Source organism: Amblyomma americanum, chromosome 4 (assembly GCF_052857255.1).
Source record: "Amblyomma americanum isolate KBUSLIRL-KWMA chromosome 4, ASM5285725v1, whole genome shotgun sequence".
In the NCBI taxonomy this organism is placed as follows: Eukaryota; Metazoa; Arthropoda; class Arachnida; order Ixodida; family Ixodidae; genus Amblyomma; species Amblyomma americanum.
The window spans coordinates 214,162,396-214,180,732 of record NC_135500.1 but is presented as its reverse complement, the minus strand read 5'-3'; the positions used below and the strand labels follow the sequence as shown (position 1 = coordinate 214,180,732).

General features: G+C 44.6%; 1 protein-coding gene across 4 annotated transcripts in view; it reads left to right on the top strand.

Annotated features, from left to right (window-relative positions):
* LOC144129295 (glutamate receptor 1-like) overlaps positions 1-17,948 on the top strand; it is a 191,844-nt gene extending 173,896 nt beyond the window's left edge. For 2 of the 4 annotated variants that reach the window (XM_077663320.1, XM_077663319.1), the window contains 3 exons: positions 4,601-4,738; positions 8,025-8,099; positions 14,281-17,948. In XM_077663320.1, the coding sequence (XP_077519446.1) occupies positions 4,601-4,738; positions 8,025-8,099; positions 14,281-14,382 (315 nt within the window). In that variant the 3' untranslated portion in view covers positions 14,383-17,948. Of the gene's footprint in view, positions 1-4,600; positions 4,739-8,024; positions 8,125-14,280 lie in introns of all 4 variants that reach the window. The other 2 variants (XM_077663322.1, XM_077663321.1) reach the window with 1 other exon arrangement.
* The last annotated feature ends 389 nt before the right edge of the window (positions 17,949-18,337 follow it).

Sequence of the window (18,337 nt, the reverse complement as noted above, 5' to 3'; positions counted from 1 at the left end):
TTTTCTTTTTTGATATGTTTTTTCAAGCTTTCCTGTTAACATTTTTCTTTCATGTTTCGTTAAGATAAAATTACGCAGGGAATTATCAAAGCCTTGTCTTCCGCACCACATTTTCAATTGCTCTATCACGCAATAATGAATCGCTGGAAGTAAAATGGACATCGTCCGTGCCCGGTGATGGCTCGTGCTAGGTATTGACTCCTTGGAAGTGTTTGTGGTAATTGGTTTTGTTTAGTGCTCCTTGAACCCACTGAAATGCGAATGTATTTTTCCTTCATACAGACAGATGTTATTCCATTCATTTGCAAGTTTCATGTTTGGTTGCTTTTTTTTATTAATTGTGCTGTTACCGGTAGATTTTCTCCCCCTCCTGTATCTGGCGCTTCCTTCGGTAGTTGATCTGCTGTTTCATTGCCGGTATTTCCTCCGTGTCTCTTGAAATAGGTTAAATTTTTTGGTACCGCAGGAGTTTCAAAAGGTTCCCTTTGACTATGTGAATAATCATGGCTGGAAATTGTAGACAAATGCTTTTTCGAGCGGGAAACCTTTTTTTAACGCAATTTTTTATATAATGTAACATTTCACTAAAAGAATCAATTTGTGCGTAGATCACCCGACGGCAGTCTTGTATTTTTTTTCTATTAACGTTTTTGCTATCGTCAAAAGCGTTCCCCATGGTTTTATATGGGAGCCTTAACAGTTCGATGCGGTCAATGGAAACACTTTTATCCATGGTAAAACAGCGCGGAAAAAAACACAAGGACGGAACAAACATGACGACACGAGCGCTGAGTTTTAACTGGTGATTTATTACGCGCGTGTGTACATATACTATTCCCGCGAAACACTACACAGAACAAAATATATTCAAGAAACACTGCGTCATCACTGAACACATTAAATCTACCTTGCTGAAAATGCATGCTCCAAACAGGTGATTTCGTGGTTAGCCAATGATAATGAGGGCTTGCTAATGCATGCTGCACCCCCCTTGTCAATATGATATGCCTCTACTAGTTCCCTTACTATCTGATCTTTATGTTTGAAGATGACGGATGTCTGATGAAGCAATGGGGCGCACGGGTGCTTAGGTTGCCTGCAGTGCAGCGCCAAATTCGAACCGGCTGTCCTGTCCAAAGAATTGTGATGCTCCCTCAGCCGTTCGTTAAGAGATCGCCCAGTCTGGCCAACATACCACCCACCGCATGAAAGGGGGATCTTGTATACTACACCTTCGACGCACTCAACCCTCCTCTCTGCGTGTGCTGTGGTACAACCACCACCCATCGTCCTTCCCAGTAAGGACTCTCGCTTCCGCTGCACAGCTCGGCAAATGTTGCTTAATTTTCTGCGAGACGAAAATACATCAGCTAGAAATTTTCGCCCCACTTTCTTCAGACGGTGTGATAATGCATGGACATAAGGGATGACAGCAATCTTCCGGCGATTCGGGACCTCATCTTCCTGAGGAGCACGCTTATGCTCCGATTTGATTTTGGCCATCAGCCTTTCGCATAACCTTCCGATAGTTGCCTGATGAAAGCCAGCGTCCTTAAGCCTAGAAATCTGGCCTTGCACACCTTCCTCAATGATATGGACACACGACCTGTTGAGGGCGGCGCGAACACAAGACAGGGCGATGCCATCCTTTACCAGCTTAGAGTACCCAGACTGGAAGCTGAGTAGGGGCTTGACGGAACGAGGCGAATACAGCCAGCAAACATTTCCGGGCTCAATTCTAGGCTTAAGGACGCTGGTTTTCCTGAGGCAACTATCGGAAGGTTATGCGAAAGGCTGATGGCCAAAATCAAATCGGAGCATAAGCGTGCTCCTGAGGAAGATGAGGTCACGAATCGCCGGAAGATTGCTGTCATCCCTTATGTCCATGCATTATCACACAGTCTGAAGAAAGTGGGGCGAAAATTTCTAGCTGATGTTGTATTTTCGTCTCGCAGAAAATTAAGCAACATTTGCCGAGCTGTGCAGCGGAAGCGAGAGTCCCTACTAGGAAGGACGATTGGTGGTGGTTGTACCACAGCACACGCAGAAAGGAGGGTTGAGTGCGTCGAAGGTGTAGTATACAAGATCCCCCTTTCATGCGGTGGGTGGTATGTTGGCCAGACTGGGCGATGTCTTAACAAACGGCTGAGGGAGCATCACAATTCTTTGGACAGGACAGCCGGTTCGAATTTGGCACTGCACTGCAGGCAACCTAAGCACACGTGCGCCCCATTGCTTCATCAGACATATGTCATCTTCAAACATAAAGATCAGATAGTAAGGGAACTAGTAGAGGCATATCATATTGACAAGGGGGGTGCAGCATGCATTAGCAAGCCCTCATTATCATTGGCTAACCACGAAATCACCTGTTTGGAGCATGCATTTGCAGCAAGGTAGATTTAATGTGTTCAGTGATGACGCAGTGTTTCTTGAATATTTTTTGTTCTGTGTAGTGTTTGGCGGGAATAGTATATGTACACACGTGCGTAATAAATCACCAGTTGAAAGTCAGCGCTCGTGTCGTCGTGTTTGTTCCTACCTTGTGTTTTTTCCGCGCTGTTTTACCATGGATAACATTAACCAACTTGCTCAGCTTTCCGTACTTCGAAACACTTTAAAAGAAAGATCTTTCTACATATCAGAAGAATGCACCTTGCCTTCAATATTTTCATAAAGGTGTCTTACAATTTCCCAATTTTCAAAATGGTTGTCTAAAAATCTTGTACAGGAGGGTTAGTGTTCATAGGACTTTTTTTTATAGCTTTCAGAGCCGACATGCTATCGGCAGATGGCAGCCCGGCCACCGGGTTGTGGGCAGCCTACCAGAAGTCTCTTTGGCCAACTATGCAAAACACTTTATCGCAAAATACACTACGCCCGCAAGTCTGTTTCGAATGAGCGCTGGTGCGAACAGACCTGCTTCGCTAGCCGCTGCGTTTGGCCACGGCGTCATCTCCGCAGCCGAATACCCTCCGTCTTTAACTGCCAGTCTCTCGCTCAGTGCTCTGAATGTCGTCGTCTTCGTCAACTTCTATCCGTGTACAGTGGATCAAGGGTACGCCGCTGTGGCGTTGCCCTTTTAAAGCGAGCCTCGGGCCGAAATTAAAATCAAAACCGAAGTGCCAACGCACCTCATTCGCACTTGGCCGAACTATACTAAACCGCCCTTCATTTTTCTTCCTTCGTTCTTTCCTTATTCTTTGCCTTAATTTTTTATCTAAATTGCGCATTATGGATGTGCCTGCAAAAATAGGCACTTCATTATTTTGCCCGTGAATTTGCCCTGCCACTTCCGTGCTTAATGCAAACTCATTTTACACATCATTTCAAAGTTCTACTGGTTACCTTGATAGTTGGAGTCTTCAGTTTTTCGTTGTAGGACATGCAATTTTTGCAGTTTTTAGTTCTGGAATCTTGAATCTATCTTCTTCCTTGGTTTTTCGGGGCTCGAATCCTCGTAGGTTACTTCTAATAATAACTGATCTGCTAGAACTTATCCAGACAATGTCGTCTTCTCTCGCAGGGCGTTATGGCCCAGTGGCTAAGTCTTTAGAACGCGGAGGAAGCAGGCAGGTGCTAGAATACAAGCTGTGGAAGCTGAGTTTAGGTAGAAACAAAATGCAAAAACGCCCCTGAGTTCAGGCGACGTCACTGCAGATCAAAGAGCCCCAGAAAGTCGAAGTTACTCCGAAGCTCTCAGTGCCCATGGGCAGCTTCGTTAACATAAACCCCCACATTCCAAACAATCATCCTCTTCTAATAAATCAGATATCTATTTTGTAAGGCTACGTATACTAAATTAGTGATTTGTAAAGAAATAACTTTATGCATTTAGTGTTATTTTACAGTGTTCTCGTGAACCGTATTTTTTCCCTTCACATCTTGATGGTAACGAATTAAGTCGAAATGAAATAACGAAGAAGCACAATTTTTTTTTCTTTTCTCTACTGCTAATACCACTACTCAAAAATATTTATCCTACGAAGGAAAAGGCTTGCGAATGGCTATTGACAGTAAAACAAGTTGACTGCACAGCACTCCATGAGTGTCAATAGGGATGAAAAAAGTTGGAGGACGCTTAAGGTTAGCCTTTAAGATCTGGACGCGACAGCGCGTTGCAGCATTGCCAAGGAATCCACGGAATGCCATCGTCCTTCGGTGCGACCCCTTGCCCGGACAATTTAAGGAAAGGATCTTGGTAGACACCCGAACCGCGCCGTAAAGCAAGGAAAACGAAAATATTTTTTTAAGGAAAGGAAAAGACGCCTGTCTCACATATCTCGGTGGACACCCGTACCACGCCCTAAGGAAAGGAAAATCTCTTCCCTTACGGCGCGGTTCAGGTGTCCACCGAGATGCGCGATTTTTCGCTTACGGCCAAAGACGCCGACAACACCGGTATTTCTGCGACACGAGCTCCTTAACGCTGTCGCGTTAAAATGTGGACGGCAGGCTATCCGGTTTTGGAAAGAACATTACCGAAGATACAGGGTATAGATATCCTGAGGAAAACTGAGCGTTTTTTTCCCCTGTATTAATTGTTACTGCGTAATCGCCTTCAGATTCTTACGGACATCTGGATTATCCGCACTTACAGGAGTCAACTCAAAACGAGCTCACGCTGAGCAACGTCGCCGGCTGCTTTTACATCCTCATCGGAGGACTCGTGTTGGCTATGGTGGTGGCACTGCTTGAGTTCTGCTACAAATCTCGCATGGAGGCGGCGCGCTCAAAGGTAAGCGACCATCTCTATACATGACTTTCAGTAGAAACAAATTGTTGCTTCCTTGGCGTTCGCGCAGTCAGGTGCAACCAATGCTTGCGATAAAGCGCATGCTCACTCTGCGCGAAACAGACATCAAAAGCTTAAAGGGGCAGCCTACTGCCAGACACGAGCATAAAGATTTCAGCATATTCTTCTAGATCTTTCGCTACAATGACAACAGCGAGAGCCAAACTCGCTGTTTAGGCAGGAATTTAATATTCCAAATTGGGGGGCGAATAAATTCAGGAAAGATCAGAAGGTTGCGCCATGCTATGTTAAAGCTTTTGCGCCTATCCTAGTGCCCCGAAAGCTCAATATCTGGAAGTAGAACTTAATATTCATTCGATCCAAAATGCAAAGCCTACTTCAGCTGTTACAGACAAGCCGGACGTCACTGGCTTACAGGTAATGATAAGTGACCGTATCCCAATTACAGGCTACGAATCTCCCATCACGAATGGCTGAACCTGCACAGCCGTATTGACGCAGATACACCTTGCCACAAAACAACACAGCACCGACCACCGGATCGAACGCACCCTGGTCGAGATTATCCAGGGGAAGAAGATGGAGCAAAGCCTGGTCATCCTCAACATGTACACAGAGACACTCTTGCGGACCTGGAAATGTCCCTGCGAGAGATGAAGAAGATCACCAAGGGAAACAAGATCGTGCTTCGCAGAGACTTCAACGCGCCCCACGCCACTCGGAGTTACCACAGGGCAAACAAGATGGGAATGGACGTAAAAGATGGAGCCCAGCAACACTAGCTAACCCTCTGGAATGATCCGCACCCTTCAACCTGTATCGGCAACAGCAGCTCGAAAGACACGCGTCCAGACCTTAACGTTACCGCGGGCATCAGGCAGGTTGAGTGGAGGAGGCTAGAGGAGACGCTGGGAAGCGATCACCGCTCCGTGCAGACCGAGATCGCTTTCCTTAAGGCGCCCATCAGACTGGGCAGGGACAATACACCGACTGGTCAGCTTTCAGCAAAGAGTGTCACCCGAGTGTCGAAAAACTTCAAAAAGTGGACCAAATCGTCGTGAAGAGTGTGAAAACGCGGAGGAGATGTAGCGAACCACAGACAACCCGGAAGACGAAGCGCAGTTCCTCCACCTCTGGGAGACCCACCTGGGCCACCTGGGCCTCCTCAGAAAGTGGACGAAACAGAAGAGAAACCAAGCCGACGTAAGCAGCACGTGGAACAACTCCGCAAACAGAACGCAAATCAGGCCTACGATCTGTCTCATCCTCATGTCGCTGCTGGCCACAAAGGAATTGAAGACTGTCGTAGATCGAAGCATCAAAATCCTCGTTCACAAGCTTCAAAGAACTCAAGAACCAGTCTTCGAGGCGGTTATGGAGAAGATGGTCGCCAAGCAACCGTCCATCGCTCCTCCAGGTCACCCGCAGTATAAAGAAAGCGTGAACCCGGAGCAGGACAACCCCTTTTTTCCGAGAAGATGTGGGCGCCGCTTTGATGCAGTTGATCAGGAAAATCGCGCCAGGCAGAGACCGCATTAACTACACGCTTGGCAACCTCGACGACGGTCGGCGAAATGACTTCTTGAACATGGTTAAAGAATGCAGCGCGAAAAGACAAGGAAAAGCGAAGAATTGGACGTGACTGGCGCCAGTCCAGTCCACTCCTTCGTTTGTCCTTGTCTTATCGCGCTGCATTCTTTAACCATGTTCACTGACCAACAAGCCCAACAGCCACTTTACATCTTGTACACATCAACCGGAGCTGGGAATCGGGGATCGACCCGGAGTCCCGGAGCGCGCGTATCTCACAAGGTTCCCAATCCGAACAAGCCAATCATTTTGCAAAACTTTAGACCCATCTCGCTAACTTCATGCGCCGGAAAACGCAAGCAGCCCATGGTTGACAACAAGATCATATACAGCTTTCACCCGCACCTCTCCACTCAGGACGCCGTTTTACAACTTAAAGACTGAGCACGAGGCACAAGAGCGCCATCCTCGCTGTAGACTCTAACCCAGCACCCGACAGCTTACCTAAAAGGGCGGTATTGAGTTAACCTCCGCGACACGGGCTACGGCAGGAGAACGTACGAGTACGTCAAGGATTCCTATCCAACATGTGTTCGATTGGAACATATGTTCCCATCGCACATGTCAGCCAGTTGCGTCAATCTTGTTTATTATAACTTATCTGGAAATGGGAAAAACTCTGGTCAGATTTCAGCTCAGTGTCCCGCAATTTATTACAACGTCTGTAGGATTAACAACGCTGGGCGAAATACGGGCGAGATTGGAGGCAAATCTGCGAAGACCATTGATACAACCTTGTTTTACAGTTCCTGTGGCCGTTGTATCCTCAAATGAAGTTGGAAGGTCTGGATTGTTCTTCACACGTGTAGCTTTGCTCATCTTTTGCTACAAGTGTTCCGCGTAGTACGTTCGAAGTGAAGCCGGCGCCTCTTTTTTACGATGCCAAATTTAACATCACTGTATTCATGGCACTTGGAAAACGTAACAACTCGTGGAGGATGCGTGTAACCCGCCACATGAGTGGGCGTTTTTGGAGCCGATTTTGGCGATAGATGGTCTTCTTTAAGTACTGTTTTTTTTTCCTCTCGTAATTGGCACTACGTGCTAAGGCGCCAATGATGCGGCACGGGTAGTATCGGTTCCTCGTTTGGGCGTCGAGAAAAAGCTGTTTTCTTTCTTGTGGTGGTTTCTTTTGAGAACGGGCACAAAAAAATCGACACCCTCGAATTCGAAGGTGAATTAACCCTAAACGCCCAACTTCACCATTTTCAGGCAGCTGTAGCTCACTTTTGGGTCATCGCCACCAAGGGCATTAAATAATATTTTCTGTTTATAATCAACCACCTGTTTTGGAACGTTTTCATGATGCAACTACGTATGAGGGTGTCCTCCCGGGAAACTCCAAAGAATGCGCTTGTGTTAATTTCGACATACTGTTTGCGAACTGCAGCCCAATAAGCAGCGTTTGCAGTGTTGTTGCAGAGTTTTAGGTGTGTTCCGGTGTGTGCGGCATTATTCTCAATTCATGCACGTAAGAGATAAAGAAAAAAAAGGTATCCGCTATTCATATGCGACATTCACTAATTCTGCTGCACAACAATTCGACAGGTTTTAGCAAAACGCTTAAATACTCCACCCACGACAATTTACATGATGCCCCATGCAGTACAAGGTGCACTCGCGCTTTTCGCCACTTATTTGTTATGACTGACCTCTTGTGCCACTTCTTCTGTTCCAGATGACAATGTATGAGGCTATGAAGGCCAAAGTACGCATGTCCATCACAGGGACACAACATGGCGATCGTGGAAGGGTACGGCAAGGCTCTCTCTAGTTGGGTACTTAACCTTATTCTGCGCTCTTGACATCGTGTTGAACTCTCACTTTTTATCTTCAAGGGCACCTTATTTCTTTCCTTTCAGCTGAAAGACCATGTTAGGAACATGTCTCGTATTTACATTATAATGTCAGTCCTGCTTTGCTTCATTTCGTTGTCGCTGGTGGTGTGCTGACCGTGCTCCCTTTTGTCATTGTTAAAATGTCTATTAGAGCCGGACGCCAAACAATGCCGTAGTGTGCTGTCACACTTAATCGCGTATGACTCGAACTTTTTTCCAAGTTGTGCTTTCCAAACTCGGGAACCGACCAAACACGTGAACCACAGCCAGATTGGGGGGGGGGGGGGGGGGGGGTGTACACTCGACTCCAAACTCTAAAAAGGAAGAGAGAACAACGTTAACGATACTGCTGAGGAGTGTGCTGTATAATCGAAACCTTCGAGCCTTCACAAAATACGGCAGTTGCTGCCGTCCTGTCCTTGCTATACAAACGTTTCACGCGCCCCTTCGTTTTTGAGTAAACTGCAAAAAAGATTGGCAGATAATGCCGATCCGAGGATAAGAACGGAGCCCCACCGTACAGACCGCGCGATTTTCTGGCATCGTCGTAAAAACGAAACTTCTCTTCGAGGCTCAACCGCGTGGCAACTCATACTTCCCGAAAGTGGGCGACCATTTTGAGCAGCACTTAATCGAGACATCAAGCTACGCGCGGAGGCGTGAAAAAAATTGGACGACGCACACGATATCGCTGTCACTGAAAAGTCCTTCAGATACTGGGGTGGTACTTATCTAATGATGAGTTTCTCAAGGCACCGCTATTTGATGCGCTATGTCGGTTCTTTTGATTGCGTGTTGAGGGCTCGGAGCTTCCGTTGGTCGAAAAATACATTCCAATTTTGTTTTCCTTTTCCGGGTTGCTGAAGTTAAGGGGTCTAGTAAAGACATGTCGACCAACACGCGAGAAAATGCATTGCAGAGATAGCATTAGAAAAGTATTTTTCATGGAGTTTAAATTGATTACACTGTCTCTTAGGAATTTTTCTGAGCGTCCATACATTATTGAGGCTGGCGATAGACAAGTTGCTTTCGTTATTTTATTCTGACGTGCTATATAAAAATTTGGATCTTCTCGAAAGATCTACGATTGCAGTTTTCACGTTGGAATTTTCGCTTTCAGTGCATATGGTTTCTTACCGTGTGTTCTTGTCATAATTTACTTAATAGCCCACTAAGGCATTTCTACAATATACATAACTGAAAGCGACTATTACGAAAAACCAGCACATTTGGCAAAACATCCCACCATGCAGGCCAGAGCTGTGTTCGTGATGCGATAACGCATATAGATGTGTGACAGCCACCTCGGGGCGACACATGCAGTGCGCAAAAGGAACAGGAAGAAAAACAGTCATGTAGAAAAAAAGGCCGCACGCGTTCTTTCAAAGCTCCTCCAGCACTCCAGATCCGAGTCCTGGAGGAGAACTCCAGATGGTTAGAGCAGGAGTTCACTTTTGATTGCTATGAGTGATTTTGTGTTTATAGCAATGTGGATTTTGATTGTTTTGAGTGATTGTGTGTTTATAGTAATGTGGATCAGTAAGGGCTCAGGTATGTGCCTGATTTGTGGATCTCACTTAACATTTAAGTGTCGCTACCGTGGAGCAAATGCCGGCAGAATCCGCTAGGCTGCTCCCACCTGTAGGTTCAACAACCTCAACCTCACGAAGGACTTCTTCTATGTCCAGTACTTTGCGGTGCTAATTTTATGCCGAGTGAGGACAGTTTAAATTTTTCCCTAGCCAGCAGCATGCAACCAGCTGTCAAGTCCAGCATGATGCGATACGACAGTTGCCTCCGACATTATTATTCCTCTTCCAACTCCAAATAAAGACCATTCACTTCGTGTCTGGCGCATATCCTGCTCAAAAACCACGGCTACAGCTTTGAATTACTCTAGTTGGAACATCCTGTCTATGTCTTAAAAGTTCACATTCTACAGGCAGAACGAGGCATTTGAAATCAAGCTATAACTGCGAATCAGTTTCCTTTTGTAAAGAAAAATCGCAACAAGATGTCGGAAGCGTCCGACATAACCAAATCTCCGCCGACAGACAAATAAACAACCAATTACTTTTTCTTTGCAGTCTCTTTCTGTAATGTGACCTTCCCTGCACGTATAACTTGTCAAAACGCTCCTGTTTTGTCTATAAAGCAAAGAAGCCAGGTAACAGCTTTTACGAGCCTTTCTTTCGTAGGGAGGTAATTCATCAGGCTCGGAGAAGTTGTATCCATTACCATTAGAACTGTAACTCGAACTTGGAGCCTCTCGAATAAAAGGCGGAAGTTTCCACTTGGCTCAACAAGTGGATCAAGCGACGGGCAGTAGTATGCCACATATCCATATGATGTCTTTATATACAACCACATGCGCTGAGTAGCTCTCGATATTAAACCTTTCCTTGTTTTATTCGAAAAACTGAGCGAAGCATTTTCGCAACGTTCATGCAGCATGAGCAAGTTGTTCTTGCCGACATTCGCCATGTGAACTGCCGTAGTTCTTATGCTTATTTTTTCTTCACGCACCCTTTTCTTGTAATTCTTTTAAATTTGACGCTGTGCTATCGACATCCCGAGGGAAAAAGCAGAAAACATTTTTACCTCACTGTCCAGAGCTCTCATTTGTTGGTGACGAGAAATGATTCATATTCCTCTAATTATTCTCGGGGAGTTTCCTAGCCTACAGAAATCAACGTTAAAAAGTCCGCAGACTATCTCACCGTCGAGAGTAGATGTCAGCATTAAATGCACTGCATGAAACGCGCACCGTAATCTAGGACGGCTCATAGATACTGATAGCCACACTCGTGTCTTGGGAAGCGTCCCACATCAGCCGTTTTTCTTTCATAAGCTGTCCTTCGCGAGCGATAGCGCACTCGGCTTCCTGTGCCGCTTTTTATGTACAGCCGGCCAACTTTTTAACTGGCGTGCGCGACAGCCACTTTTTCTGCGCTCCTGCGCATTGGGACCAAGGAATCTTGCGGAGAGCTCAATATTTAGCACGGGCTTAGTGAGCCTATGCTTAGATTTGATATTTTCACACGTTTTCTCCGTCAACCGGAATAAACCTTACTTATTTACTTATAAGCTGCAAGAGCACGCAAAACGCGGCCGGCACGCACGCCAGCTAAATGATTTGGCCGGCTGTACGGTAACCCGCGCCACCAGAGCTGGTTACTGGCCACGTCGACGGATGGCGCCACGAGACCTCTGTCGCCGGCGTGGGCATTGCGTAATGACGGCAACTCACGCGGCGCTTTTGCCTCGCTCATAAACCGTCGCCAGGACTGCGCATGCGCTTGTCGGGCTGCAGGGCAGCTGCGTATACTCCTGTGCAGCGCGAAAAATAAAATGCACTCTAGCAGAGCTAAACGGCTTAACATTAGTGCACTCGCCGAAGCGCGCACTCAGGCCGGAGTGCGTTCACAGTGACACTTTGAGGGCCGAGAGCCCAGCCTCGACGGCATTGATTTTTCCGGTACAAAATGTACCATAAAAGAAGACGTGCGCACAAGTTGATTTTACCTGTTACATATACATTTTATTTCTGCACCAGTTTTATGATAGCGACTGGCCAAACAACGTGTAACGAAAACGAGCTGTAGTCGGCCTATATTGATTGTTGTCCAGATTCTGGATGTGCTAGGAACTTCTTTCCACTTGTTAGAATTACCATAAAACAAACTTAATGCGGCCGTGGCCGAAAATCATGTTATGCTCATTTTTACGTCCACCACTGCTTTAAACAAACACAATTCTGAAGGTTATGCTTACATATAGTAATTCCGAAAAAGCATTTTTATCTAGCTGCCATTTTCGCATCTACTAGCGTACTTCGCTTTCCCGTTTAGCACCGAGTAACGTTAAGTGCACTCGAGAGGCTGAGGCTCAATCACCGTAAGCGCACTTTATTTTGCGCACTTGACAACGGTATTATGTTCCTTCAATTGAATAGCGTGCGCTAACAGGACGAACACAGGAAACTTGGAGAAGACGAAAGAAACGCAACTTCCAACTTTAATAACAGGAAAAATATGCCAGACGCTCTTTTATAGCTGCTCGGGTGTGAGGGTGTATGATATGATTAACGGAGGCAAACAACTTCAGCAAAAGAAAACACGTGGCGTAACATGGCTCATCATGCAGTCTAAAAGGCGGGATGTAACAACAGGTGACCAAAGAGTGATAACGGTTGACATGAAGTACGACAATATGGGCAGAGAAAACGTAAGGAACAACACGATGCAAATGTAAAGGATAGAACTTAAAAAGGCACATAAAACGGCGTGTAAAAGGCACCTAAAACAGTAAAAAAGAAGAAAAAGAACAACATATGGGAATGCAGAGAAAAATTATACTACTAAACACATGAGAAAAGAACCTAGACGAAACCATCTAAAAAGGATAGTTCCTTTCTGGAAAGAAGAATAGAAGGCGTGCTAACGCACTTGTCTTTTCTTTGGTCAACGTAAAAGGCCTCAATTATTTCTCTCTCAGCCTTGTCCGGTGCCTTGGCTAGGAACCTTGTTTCATGGAACTTGGGACGGTGATCTTTACATTGGCTACAGTGTAGAGGAAGGTTACCTCCCGTCTTACTATTCAAGGTCACATTGTGCTTTCGGGCGCGCTCATTAAAACATTTTCCTGTTTGTTCCACGTATACTCTGCCGCATGTCAAAAGGATCTCGGAAACCACATTGGCAGTACACTCTGTGAACTTTTCATCAAACATCAAAAAAAAATTTACAGAGTGTACTGTCGATGTGGTTTACGAGATCCCTTTGACGTGCGGCAGAGGTTACGTGGGAGAAACAGGAAAATGTTTTAATGAGCGCGGCCGAAAGCACAATGTGACCTTGAATAGTAAGAAGGGAGGTAACCTTCCTCTACTCTGTAGCCATTGTAAAGATCGCCGTCCCAAGTTCCATGAAATAAAGTTCCTAGCCAAGGCACCGGACAAGGCTGAAAGAGAAATCATTGAGGCCTTTTACGTTGACCAAAGAAAAGACAAGTGCGTTAGCACGCCTTCTATTCTTCTTTCCAGAAAGGAACTATCCTTTCTAGATGATTTCGTCTAGGTTCTTTTCTCATGTTTTTAGTAGTATACTTTTTCTATGCATTCCCCTATGTTGTTATTTTTTCTTCTTTTTTACTGTTTTAGGTGCGTTTTACGCGCCGCTTTATGTGCATTTTTAAGTTTTATCCTTTACATTTCCATCGTGTTGTTCCTTACGTTTCCTCTGCCCATGTTGTCGTACTTCATATAAACCGTTATCACTATTTGGTCACCTTACATCCCGCCTTTTGGACTGCATGATGAGCCATGTTACGCCACGTGCTTTCTTTTGCTGAAGTTGTTTGCCTCTGTTAATCATATCGCACACCCTCACACCCCAGCAGCTATAAAAGAGCGTCTGGCATCTTTTTCCTGTTATTAAAGTTGGTAGTTGCGCTTCTTTCGACTTCTCCAACTTTCCTGTCTTCGTCCTGTTAGCGCACGCTATTCAATTGAAATGTACCAACTAGCCCGCCAGAAAGTTCTACTAGGTTCCTCCGTGCCGCGGGCTTGCTTTCACCACCACGGAACCAAAAAGACGCTGTTGTTAACGCATGCGCGGTTCCGGTGGCAGCGCCGCACATAGGCACCAGGGGCGGGTGAACTGAAAGTTTCGCATTTGTTCGTTTTCGGTTCTGTGTTCTCCTTGGCTCTTGCGCCATAGTCACCAGCGGCGTGCCGACAACACAAGCTAAAAGCATTTCTTGCCGACATTTTTCATTTTTCAACTTTAAATTGTTCTATTAGGTATCCTCTGCAGACCGAGAAGTTGGCATCGTTTTTCAACAAACCAATCAGCCTTTAGTGAACTGGTAGTTCATTATGCTTTTTGTAATTTTATATTTTTGTTTGCCATTTGAAAATATCTTTTGTCCTCGCGGCAGGAAAATAGTTTTGTGGACAAACAAGACGTAGAAAAACAAACTTAAAACAGAAAGCTGGTCCGCCGGACTCCTCATTCCCGTATGAGGGACTTGTGTGCAACAAACACTTCCACACTTGACTCATTTCGGTTTCGTTCTTCTCACCTGTATTTTCAGGTACAACAGATGTACAGCCCAACCGCAAACATGGTGGGTGTGGACCACAGTAGTCTCGAACATCATGCTTTTGCTGGAGACAACACCCACACCCAGGTCTGACCCCGCTGACGCCTCTCGCAGCAACATGCTGCGCGGCCGGGACGCATACTTCAAGCACAGAAACTGGACCTTCACGTGAACTTCTTGTGATGAACTTCTGAGCAATGTGAAGTCAGGAAGCGCAGCTGCTACATCGAAACTGATATGGCTTGCTGACAGCGTCGGCAGAAGTGTGCTTTCACCTGAGGAACTTCCGAACAGCTCTACGTCACTCCAAGTTATTTGTGAATCCAGGAATGTTATAATAATTAACGAGTATCCACTTTTTTTCTGAACCAACACACTAGATTCACAGTTATTTGCACAGTTTAATGGCAGTTCGATTTCAAGCTTCAAACAGAAAAAAAAATTAAATATAACCGCTAAATATCTTCGTTCTAACGTGTCTCAAGCATACCCTCGTTTGAAAACAGGAAGTTGAAAAAACATCTTGAGTTATAACCTCTCATTAGCTTCTTGTGCAAGCGCAAAGAAGCAATGGAGTTTAAACTTCGTCTCGTGACAGTAACATACAAATTCCTCTTTGCTGTTTAAGAAAACTAAATTGTGTTTAATAGGTCACGGCGTGTATGCTGCTTGGGCTAACCCGTTCAGGTGCGATTTTTGCATTCCATGCGAAACAGATATTTTCCGCCTCATTATTAAATTGAGGCTTCAAGGCTGATAGTTTATTAACTTCCAGCACAAAATTCTAGCGGATATTTTACAGGGGTGCGCAAAATTTCACACAATGTATCACAGTCGATTAAGATGAAAAATCTAAATGCCGCGAGTTGTCACGTAAAGAGCCGTAGGATCACAGAACAAATTTGTTTTAAAGATAAACATTACACTTGAACATTACTGGCGGCAAAATCTGTCTGCATAGAAATTTTCACGTGTATGTCTATCACTGTTTAGCAAAATATTATTCACTTCCTTGGCTCGAATACGCCTCATCAGTATGGGACCCACATACCGACGGATTAACCAATGCCCTTGAAGCGGCCCAAATCGCTCCGCAAGTTTTATTCTTGGTGACTATGGTCGTCTATCAAGCGTAACATTCATGAAAGAAACTTTATCAATAGCACCGTTGTGAATGCGCAGAAAAATTTCCCGTTTGTGCCTTTTCTTTAAAATTTACCACACTAATCCAATTCTAAAAACTGAACTGATCGCGTAACCCACATATATATCGTCGCGCATCGATAATCCGTGCAAAGTAGGCATCCCCTACTTCTGCACTGCATCCTATCAATATTCATTCATTCCTAAAACAGCAACAGAGTGGAATCGTCTGCCTGCCGCGCTGTTGCTTACAAACAATATCGAAGTATTCAGGAAAAACCTATGCTTGCATTATACCATAGAGAAGTTTCTCTCTTCTAACTGCTTTAGTTTGCCAGTTTTCAGTTATATTGTTGTGTGTTTTATGTGGTTTCATATTGTGCTCCACTTTCTTCTCCATTTTTAACAGCAAACACTTACGAGTGTTGCCACTTATTAGCTATGTTTTCCATGCGATGTTAGTATTTTTTGTTACCGCGCGTTACCGTGTGTTTTTCGGACGAGAATAATCCCTGGTTCCCTCCTGTATTCATTTTTAGCTCTTCTTTTTTATTTTTTGTTTTGTTCTCGATCACTTCTCTCTATAATGCCATCTGGGCCAAGAGAGTAACGTAAATAAATAAATATAAGGAATAAAACGTCATTTTATCTGCGACAAGAAGTATCCTAACTTCACCTGAAACAATGGAATCACTGCAAGGTGCAGCAGACTACGAAAAAGCTGTGAGTTCGCCGTGTACACAGTTACGCAGCGAAGCGTGTTAAAATGTTAAATTCAACGAAAGAAACCGGCTATGCTGAAACGTTTTTCGTTTTCATGTGGCCACGGTATTTAGACAGTGTTTCGGCTTCTGGTGGCCAAGCTCAGCAATGGCTAAGCTAATCCTTCCCTGCTGTATGAAAGTGAGCCATTAGCAAAAAGCCAGAACAGGACTCAGCGCAATGTAAATCTGGGCGGTGTCTGTGTTTTCCTCCTAGCACAAAGTAGCACTTGAGCGGCTATTTCTTAATCGCTGAAGATATGCAGCCGCAGTTACTGTTTGAACGCGTCGATTCACAGCACAGAAAAAGAACAGATCTTCATGATCTCTTTATACTCAAATACAGTTTTTGAGGTACCGTGACATTTTGAAAGCACAGCTCTTTTCAGTATGGTAGGCAAAAGTGAGCGAGATGTAGAACGAGAAAGAATTTTGCATCTTTCTGTAATGTTAGAAAGTGGCCAATCTTTATATTACCCTTGTGTACGATCCTTGCCTGCATGTAGAAATATGGCCCCTGGTATATAATAACTGTACATAAAATTACTCTATTTAAAATAGTGTAGTTCGTATTCTAATAAGAACAAAATTAACTCAAGCAGTTGTACAGACAGTTTGGATAAGCTCACGCTACGCTGCCGAACTTCCAACTAAGAAGTCGAGATAAAGTAACAAAGCTGTTGACGTATTATAGATATATCAACCCGTTTATCGGGATGTTCTTTTGAAGACTTGATTATAAGCTTTCCCTCTTTTATCCTCAAGCATCACAAGCTGCTTAAACTGCAATAAGAATTTGAATTCAAGACCGCGGAGGCTCAGCAGACAGAAACGATCGTTCTTGCCTGCACGACACGGAATGTTCGCTTTAAACGCTTTCTCACTGATGTACGAAGAATTTTAAGTCTGAAACTGTGTACATATTTGTCTTGGTAAGCATTCTTGAACTCTGAACACGGTGCTAATTGTGGCCGTTTCTCTCACACCGCACATGTGAAGAAGCAGTTAGTGGTCTCACCCGCGACTCCTGACATCGCGCAGGAAAGATGCCAAACCAGGAAATTCAATTTACTGCATGCTGCCATTAATCACTTAATATGATCAGAATTTTATTGCACACATTGTACTGAAACGCGTGTTTCGTTAATTTACTTGGGATTCGATCCCTGATAGGTTGTTATGAGCTCCATTTTTTGTGAGTGAAGCTATTCTTATGAATCATGTTTTTGAAATTCTGTGACTGCATTTAGTACATATGTTCAGTTTTGATTCTAATTGCCCTAAGGATGTGTATGATTGTGTTTAACTTGCATTATTGATGTTCTGATGCGATTCTCATCGCTATATGATTAGGTTCTTGCCTTAATGAAATAACAATTGCACTTTTCTTCTTATGGTAAAGGTTTTATAGATGTTTTCGATCGAAGGCATTTACTCTGCGTAGCCCTGGCTGTTTTCTTGGAAAAGTAATCCAGTGCCCTACCTGTCGAGATATTTCTGTGTCCTTGTCTTAAAATCTAGTGCTGGATTACTTTTTCAACAAAAACAGTTCGCCCCCAACTAGCCCCACAACGTGTTTTGCTAAGCGAGTTCCTCGATGCTAAACTCGTTTAACGAACACACCTTCACTTTTCTCTCAGTCGCTTTGGCGTTGAGAAACATTCAAAACACACTCGCAAACTTCGCATCAACAAGAAGGAACCTAAGGAAAAAAATGAATATTGTGTATAATAAAGCATATTTGTTTCTGTTTTCTGTCTGGCGTCTTACCACTCAATGCACGTAACTTTGACACAAGGTAAGTGGCATATCGCTCTGGCACTGTGAAGTTGGGCTTGTCTCCTAAGCCAATCTGAAAGCTTTAAATATTTTTAAACAGTGTGTGACCGACATTTCGTCGCTTTACATGACGAAGCTACCCCGCGGGAAACAACGTACTGTTTACAGCAACCTGAACCACAGTTGTTCGGGGTATGAGCTTTTCTATGGGCAGAGCTAATGCACTCACGCCTGACATAGCTACACACACGATAGTTGATATATTACTTAGTGCGGCAGGGCTATTTCACAACAAGCGCACCTCGGCTTACTAATCGTTAGGCTCTCGTCACTTGATGTGCGACGTATGAAAAATACAAAAGCGC